The following is an 8,570-nucleotide window of genomic DNA, read 5'->3' as shown; positions in this document are numbered from 1 at the left end:
TCGCACACAGTGCACATTTTATTATAATAATTTATTTCCGATTAAATGTGAACACATCACATGAAACGACCTTGTGGGCCCTGGGGCAACCGCCCCCTTACCCCCACTCTGGCTCCGCTACAGCCGTTGATGAAGAAGGTTAAAAATCAGTCATTAAAAATCTGATTTTTAAGCAGTCTGGATTATTGCAAATATCACACGAGTGGGATCTTATGCTCACAACCCAAAATATGTTTTTGTTGCTAATAGAAGCTGACAGAGCTGAAGATGCTGAGACTTTCATTTGACAGTGAGCAGGATGGACTGGAACTGAACAGAGGTGACAGCTAATGCAGAGCAGCTCAGAGATAAAACTCAGTACAGTTTGAGATGGTTTGGACATGTGCTGAGGAGAGATAGTGGATATAATGGATAAAGGATGTTAGTGATGGAGCTGCCAGACCGGAGGAAAACATGAAGGCATCAGAGGAGATTTGTGGATGTAGAGGAGGAAGGTTGGTTGACAGTTGAAAAAGAGACATTTACCGACTCCTGTTGATAATAGCCGTACTATTTTCTTTTCAAATATTAAATGTGTCTGTATATTTTCTCAAACCAAAAGGCCTAGTCAGTGTAACTATTGAGGCGTTTTTTTCAATTTGCGGGTGTTCCACAATTTAAATATTGGGAGAAACAATAACAGATAATGAGCTGGAGGTGGAGATAAAACAGATCTGTAATGACTCTTGCACTGGTAATGTGCCGGATCCATTGTTTTTGTGCATTTCGATGCGTTCTGATGTGAACATGCACAGACATGTTGTGCATGCTGCAGGTGCTGTTCATGTGTTCATATGTGTTGTTGTTTTTTTTTTTCACGGCACTGTGAGCTGACACCTGGCAGACCCTCGGTGTGTGTGTGTGTGTGTGTGTGTGTGTGTGTGTGTGTGTGTGCGTGCGCGCGTGCGTGTGCGTGTGTGCGCGGCTGTTGCTGGGAGCTCCGGCCAATCAAAGGCGCAGAGCGGCTGGAGGAGCATGACATCATGCACGGCGCCGTCCGCCTCCGCTACAACTCCGCGCGCGTGCAACACCTTCGCCTCTTACTACCGACGGCTCCTCCGTCCCCACCGGCGGCGCTCCGTGCCGTCAACCGGAGGCCCTAGCAGCGAAGCCTGGGAGGGGCATCCGTCCGTGTGAAGGGGCGGGCGGGAGGGAGGGAGGGAGGCGGGAATGGCGGATGTGGAGGATGCGGTGTGTGTGGAGCGGGACGGCGCTGATGGGGGCGTAGCGGAGTGACTCCCCAGCTCTCCGTCTTCTCTGTGTAGCTTGGTTCCCCGCGTCTCGCCATGGATCCAGAGAAAACGCTGACTTTCTGCCACGGGCTGCAGGCTGAGGAGGTAACGCACTGCACGCACACACACACACACGTATATACACACTGCTGTCAACAGCTGGGCTCGGCTGGCTCCGCAGAGCATCATGCCTCTGTGGCCTCGGCCTGTCACTGTGGCGTTTTTGACCCTGCAGTGCATCCTCGATGCTGCTGCAAGTGTTTCTGCACCTCTGCAGCAGATGTTTAGCGCTCAGTGAAGTCCGCCAGGTTTGGAGGAGAATTCTGTCTGCAGTGCTGTGGTCAATAGTTCAGGAGTATAAAACCTTCCACTGCATTGGCACTGCGTATGCACACAAAATAATCAGAAAAATCAATTATTCTTTGTTTTAACAGGGCAACAGAGGTGCATATTGAACTCTTGTCAGAATATATCTGAATATTGCCATATGCTTTATGTGATTATGCTGACATTTTGGTGTTTTAAATGTGAGTTGTGAAAACTGTCCAACAAACTTGTTGTCATGCAGCAATGATTTAGCCTTAATTTGCAAACTGAATATTATAATACATCTTACAATATCTCTGACTTGTCCACTGAGAAGATTGTTTCCGTCTCTGCTTCATGTCCAGTGAAGTCTATATAGGTCTATATAGACATGAGTTGTCACATTGGAGAAGCTGTCTCTTTCCACTTGAGTGGCGGCGCAGTAAGTTGAGCCTTAAATCTGTGTGAGATATAATGTTTGTGTAGTCCTTCACCGCCCATGCTGACCCCTGCTCCTTTATCCTTTAGCTTCTTATGAGAAGCTCTATGGAAACCTTTGGGGACCTCTGGGTGGTTGGAGGTTTTTTTCTGTGGTCTTTGAGGAAGCCTGAATAACTTCAGTTCACACTCCTGTCCTTGTTCTTGGTGCCGGGTGGTGGGCTCACCACAGGAACTCAACTTGACATTATTTGTGACGGAGCGTTTCCCCTCTTGACTCTGACAGGCAGCAAATTCACTGCTTCAGGATGTGGGAACCTGCAGCAGGACCTGCCTGTGTGAGCGTGTCACTCAGCACTGGGAGACAAACACCTTTCTCAGGGCTGATATTTCCTCCTGCAGAGAGGTGCTGTGGTGAACAATCTCCTCTCACAGTGAGAATGTCCTCATCAAATCTGGGTTTGGCTTGGGGCCTAGTAGAGTTTGCATGTTTTCCTGTGCATGTGTATAGGTACATTTCAGTTTGACAGGTGACTTTAAATCCCCCATAGCTTTAAATGTGAGTGTTTGACTACTGGTGACCCATCCAAGTATAGTTGTAGATGGTTGTAGAGAGCAGAAAATTTATTGATTTTGGTTCAGAAATACACATCCTCTTAGATGCACCTTCTGATCTTTAGATTTTCCATGAGGAATAAAGCCTACTTCCAATTTTTGTGAACAATGCTCTGCAGTAAATGACAGGTCCCCTTTTAAGACATCAAATATTAAAATAATCACACAGCTTTTGAAACAGGTTTTTCCCTTTTAGATAAATTTCTGTCAGCATTCATGCATACGTCTGGCTGAAAATTTTGATTTGTCTGTCTGTCTCTCCCCCAGCAAGCTGTAGCGCCAGTTGCCTGCTCGGAGCTCCCAGCCTGTCCTTGGTTACATGTTGTTCTTTACGACTATTATTAATTTATTGCGTTATGCAAAGATAATGAAGTGGATGCAGCAGGTGCCTGGTTCACACACTACAGCGCAGTTGTTTGTATTAAAATAAATAGCATTAAAGAACGAGTGTGTTTCTGTCAGCCGTCCAGCTCTTGTTGATGCCGCGTATGCCATCGAATTTCGCCTGGCTGACATTGGTGGTTGTGATTCAGAACACGCAAACGGTGCAGTCCGGGGCCAACGCCGTTCCCGGAACTGGCCACACGAGCATTTGTTAACAAAAGAGTTCTCATTTACATGGCTGCAGGTTCAGTGTGCGACGACCCACTGAACCCCCCCTAGTGTATTCACATTGTTTCTACAGTGACAGCACATCCTGCACACACACACACACACACACACACACACACACTCTCCACACTGCTCTCACACTGTCAGCAGGCCTGCTGCAGCTTCATTCTGGCGTAAGTGACACTCACAATTACATTCTTATGACACACATGTACGTACGGTATCTTTACAATTGTAATGATGGTTTTTTCTGGCACACTTTGTCATCTGTTAAACAGAACAGAAAATAAGTTGAGGTTCAGTATGACAGATTAATAAATGCCATTGGACGGACTGGTGATCTGTCCGGTGTGTGAATTAGCCATAATGTATATTTTTCTCCCTGAATTCTTGTTGATTAAACTGTTAAAAAAAATAAAACAGCAGAGCAATCAGGAAGACGGGTTGCAACCTGATGATTTTATATATTCAGTTTAGAAAGTGCACATGTGTATTTTAGTAAGAATCGAAGAGTAAATGACCGGCAGAGCTTTTCTGAAGGTGTTGAGGAATTGCTTTCCTGTGTTTGCTCTCTTGTCTTGTAAAGTAGTAATGGGTTTTGTGAGAAAGCTGCTGACCTTCTACTCTCCTTGAAAGGCTGGATTCTTCCAGCTCGTGGCTTCAGACCTTCATCGGCTTCTCTGTTTAACAGCTCTGCCTTTTCACTGTTTCCATCTCCATCATATCAGGTGTCTGTACAGCACCACGCTAACCATGCTATGTCTGTTTTGTTTTTTCCCAGATGACTATGTCCCTGCAGGGGCTGGCTGCAACCGAAGATGCCACGGTAGGAATTTCAACCTTTAACCACAACTGAGCATTTGGCACATTCCAGCAGATAACATGAGACATTGTCCACATGGGTGAAATGCCTCAAAGCCTTCTCCTCCGTGTTGCTATGACAATGCATAGCTACTTGTTTGCACTTTTGAGTCTCGTGTGTGGTAACTATGTACATAACAGATTTAGCAACCTCTTCCTGCTGCTTTATTATGGTGGGGTTTTTTTTTTGGTTTTGTCCGAGAGCATCTGAGCTCTTTTAGAGTTTTCTCCTCAAGCATTCGATTCTATTGACTTTAATGATGTGTCTGTTTCAATAGTGTCTATGCGGTTTCGTCCTTGCTTTAGCTGGATGTGTGGTTTAGAATTTATGAAAGCATTGTCGTTTCTTCTTTTAGGTGCCTGTGAAGCAGATTGACATGAGCACAATTAACAAGGTGGGAGATGTTTTGCACTCAGTCTGAACCTGTCGCTCCCATCACATATACTGCCATGCCTCTTTTATTCCTAAAGGAAGTCTTTCTAATAGCGTAAAGTGGGTTCATCACAGTTGATGAGTCCAGATTGCTGTTGGCTGTGCCTGACAGTGGCTTCATTTCCTCTGTGGTTACGCCGTCTCGTGTCCACTAGGTGGTGAAGCAGCCTGGGAGTTCAGGCAGCCAGCCTGTCGTCAGTCCCAAGTATTGTCCTGGAGTGAACAACAGTCCCGGTTACCTGTGTGAGACGGGACACTGCTGCGGAGAGACGGGCTGCTGCACCTACTATTACGAACTCTGGTGTGAGTCAACCAGCTTCAGCTTCACTCTGGATCTTACCAACAGGAAAACGATGGCAGGTTTTCAGATAGTGGTTGGTTTCTTTGCTTAATTACAAAATGGGATGGGAGGGAGCTCCAGCATATGCAGACAGGTAACAGTGTAGTAGATGTGATGATGTGGAATTAGAGAAATATTTATTTCCAAATATATTTACTCTGTCAGGAAGATGGGAAACAAATATTCATCATTCCAACCACGACTCCTTCAGATAATCTTTTTTAATAAGATACAATAACCCCCCCAACCCACAGGGCTTTCTTGCCAAACTTTCTTATTTAATATTAAAAATATCTTATTGTCATTGTTTATACTTGCTATATTGATTCAAGTGGCTTGTTAGATGTTTTAATTTGCAATACCGTTTTAATGTTGTTATATAGCCTGGTATACTGGTTTAAGTCTTACACATTATAATATTTATTGCTGCATCATAAATTTAGGAAAAGACTGGACTTTTTCTGACTTTCTCTGCTCTGTTACTTGATATTGTTATTGTTAAGTGTTCAACTAGATCTACCTTTAAACAGAAATACCCTTACACAAGAAGGGCATGCCAAAGAGCATGTTGATCACGAGAGCTGCCGATGAAACTTTTTTTAAATATTCCTTTTTTATTTCATGCTTGTAGTTTCCTATTTTCGTCAGTGACTGTGATCTCTGCCACTTAAACAGATGTTGCAAACAGATGCAAATTCAGGGAATAAACTTAAGCATACAGGTGTGCTTTGTAAAGTGGGTAATTAAAAGAAGAAAAACACTGATATATAATGGAACAATAGCAGATTAAAGCTACTCAATTTGCCTTTATTGAGCAGTGTCTGTATGAATAACCCAATAGGGCTCAATATATAATTTGACAAGACGAGATGGCTTTAGTTTCTTGATGATGTTGGTTTTGTGTGTTGTTCTGTCTTCCTGCAGGGTTCTGGCTGTTGTGGACGGTGCTGATCCTGTTCAGCTGTTTCTGTGCGTACCGCCACCGTCGAGCCAAGCTGAGGATCCAGCAGCAGCAGAGGCAGAGAGAAATCAATCTGATCGCTTACAATGGAGCCTGTAACTACCCGTCCTCAATGCTGGACCTCAGTATGTGCATCTTGCTTTCAGGAAATATTATTACATAGAAAGAATGGCGATCAAGTTTAAAATTACACAAAGCTTTTTCTTATTTGATTTGAAATCTTTTGAACAGGGTTCTATTTGTCATGGAAACAGAATCAAGCCTACATTCAGTCACAAATATAAAAGTTTCGCCCGCTGCGTTTTAAACTAAACGTCTGTTACTGTCATATTAAACTGAAAAAAGGAAGTAGGCATGACTATAGCAGTGAAGATTTTTCTGTTATTAGCGTCGATTCACAGAAATGTTTTTCAACCCAAAAAATGAAAACGTTCTACAAAGCTTTAAATTGAAAGAGAAACTACGCCACACTTTTTTTTTTTTTTTACTCAAAATTGGCAACACAGGCTCTCAAATGCTACAAAAAAGGTTTTGCATGTTTGAACAGTAAGATATTCCAGCGACAGTTTGGTTCCATTCAGATTGGAATCTCATTACAACAAACACAGTACGATTCTTTCAGATGAATTTTCACATTTCATGTGAACATGTGCTCCCATTGTGTTCGTCCGTCTCCGACACAGCTTCGTCTTCTTCAGAGCCGCAGGTCGCTGGAGCCAATCCCAGCCGACTGTGGGTAAAGGCAGGGTTCACCTTGAGCAGGTCACCAGCGCGTCGCAGGGCCGACAGAGAGAGACAGACAGTCACAGACTCACATTCATTACTGCAGGGAATGTAGAGTCACCAATCACCCTCACATACATGTTTCATAAGAAACGGAACTTTATGTTCGTCCCCAAAACTATTCATTTCTTTTGAAAGGGAATAAAAATGTTATTTTTGTGCTGGGATATTTGAATATAAACTACCAAATCATTTTTTTAAAACAGCTAAACACTGGATTCTGCAAATATTACACAACAAATGCATCATATTCTATAATTTTCTTGGGTGAATGTCTTTTGCAGAATTGTGTCAGATTATTTTTTCTAACAGGGATGTACAGCAGAGAGCTTTGGCTGCTCCGGCAGTTCATGTCAGCGAACTCAGCTGCTGTTTATTTAGGTTTTCTCAGTCGTTTGCATCTGATCTGATGCTTCTTTTATCGCAGGTTTCCTGGCTTCATTCAAGTTGCCCTCCTATGAGGAGGTGGCTGCTCAGCCCAGCACTCCTCCTCCGCCTTACAGCTCTGTCTTTGCCCTGCAGGGGAGTACCACGGGGGGTCCCAGCACCTCTTATCCCCACCATCACCACCACCGTCACCCCTGCCCTCCTTATCTGGGCCCCGGCCCCAGTGGCCTGACCTCCTCGCAGAGCTCTGACAACTACACCAGCTGCTCCTGTGAGTCCTGCTCCCTCACCTCTCCGTCCAGCACCTCCTTCTCTGTCCAGGTGACAGACGAGACGTACGACAGCAGCCGCGTGTCCACGCCCAGCGACGCGGGAGGCGACTTCGCCGTAACGCCGAGGGCCGGGGCCGCCTTCGCGCCGATACCGTCCCCGCCCCTCCTGTCAGCCCAGGTCCCCCCCGACGTTATCCCGGCGGCCGCCCCGGACGTCATACCCGTGCAGAGATGCTCCTCAAACTGCAGCGAAGGAGGCTCGCCCCCGGCTCCGGCCCCGCCCCTTTCTCTCTCTTTACATAGTCGCCCTTCGCGCCTCCCGCTGTCCCCCCTGATCCTGCTGTCCCCCTGTCCCCCTGGTCAGGCCCGCCCCTCCGCCCCTTCAGATCCACTGGGAGCAATGGCTGCTGGGAAAGGAGCGGAAGAGACCTCGGTGGTTAGAAAAACACCCTCCCCACCCGAACAGGCCGCCCTGTCGAAACGAGAGGAGGAAGAGGACGAAGACGAGGACGAGGAGGATCACTTCCGGCATCGCCGGCTGACGGGCGACTCCGGGATCGAGGTGTGCCGCTGCCACGTGAAGAGGGAGGACTGCGAGGGGGAGGAGCTGCGGAAGAAGCACTCTGACGAAGGAGGGAAGGAGGACGAAGGAGTGCACGACAGCGATGACTGCTCGCTCAGAGCGAAGGCCCACGGCCCGCCGCCGCGCCAGCAGAGGCACAGGGCCGGCGAGGCCGTCGTCACCGTGGAGTCCTCGTAAGATCACGGCCGCAGCGAAGAGTGGCACCAGGAGAGAGATCTGATGGTTCTCTGTCGGATCGAGGCTAGTAAGTGAAAAGCGGAATCACTGAAGAAAAGTCTTGCAGCTGTTGCTCCTGACGGCCGGACGCAGGGGAGACAGAGCCAGGCCTGCAGCTCTTTGGAAACTCCCCGAAAAAACAGATCCCAGAAAGATTATCCCAGTTTACACTGAGTTTATTGTGGCTTTCAGGAAGCCATTTCTTGAAAATACTTAGAACTGTCACTAATTAAACACCATTTTATCCGACATGCGCTGCACGATAGACGAACTCACTGTTACTGTTTCCAAACTCTTTCTCTCTCCTTCCTGTTTCAGCAACTTCTTTTCTCAAAGTAGCATTTTAGTTCCCTAAAAAAAATAACCTGTGAATCATGAGAACATTCACAATATGTGGGGAAAAATAAGGTGTGTGTTTTTTGGATGCTTACATTCTTGACGAAATGACTAGAGTTTGATCGAAAACACGCGTTGTTCTCTCTCTGTATTTTG

The 8,570-nt window shown here is 46.1% G+C and overlaps 1 protein-coding gene across 1 annotated transcript; it reads left to right on the top strand.

Moving 5' to 3' along the window:
- The first annotated feature begins 1,294 nt into the window (after window positions 1-1,294).
- LOC115389771 (WW domain binding protein 1-like) lies at window positions 1,295-8,039 on the top strand. The gene is made up of 6 exons (XM_030093349.1): window positions 1,295-1,376; window positions 4,024-4,068; window positions 4,460-4,498; window positions 4,692-4,839; window positions 5,801-5,962; window positions 7,048-8,039. Exons 1-6 carry the CDS (start codon window positions 1,326-1,328, stop codon window positions 8,037-8,039), a joined length of 1,437 nt encoding a protein of 478 aa, XP_029949209.1. The 5' UTR covers window positions 1,295-1,325.
- The last annotated feature ends 531 nt before the right edge of the window (window positions 8,040-8,570 follow it).

The sequence above is a fragment of the Salarias fasciatus genome, chromosome 6, assembly GCF_902148845.1.
Source record: "Salarias fasciatus chromosome 6, fSalaFa1.1, whole genome shotgun sequence".
In the NCBI taxonomy this organism is placed as follows: Eukaryota; Metazoa; Chordata; class Actinopteri; order Blenniiformes; family Blenniidae; genus Salarias; species Salarias fasciatus.
The sequence above is the reverse complement of the archived record's forward strand: the minus strand, read 5'-3'. Positions and strand labels throughout refer to the sequence as shown.

Excerpts from the sequence above, each read along its gene's own strand:
- LOC115389771 (XM_030093349.1), top strand. The coding sequence starts at position 1,326 with ATGGATCCAGAGAAAACGCTGACTTTCTGCCACGGGCTGCAGGCTGAG. Across the intron at positions 1,377-4,023 it reads ACGGGCTGCAGGCTGAGGAG|ATGACTATGTCCCTGCAGGG; the intron begins GTAACGCACTGC and ends GTTTTTTCCCAG. Across the intron at positions 4,499-4,691 it reads ACATGAGCACAATTAACAAG|GTGGTGAAGCAGCCTGGGAG; the intron begins GTGGGAGATGTT and ends CGTGTCCACTAG.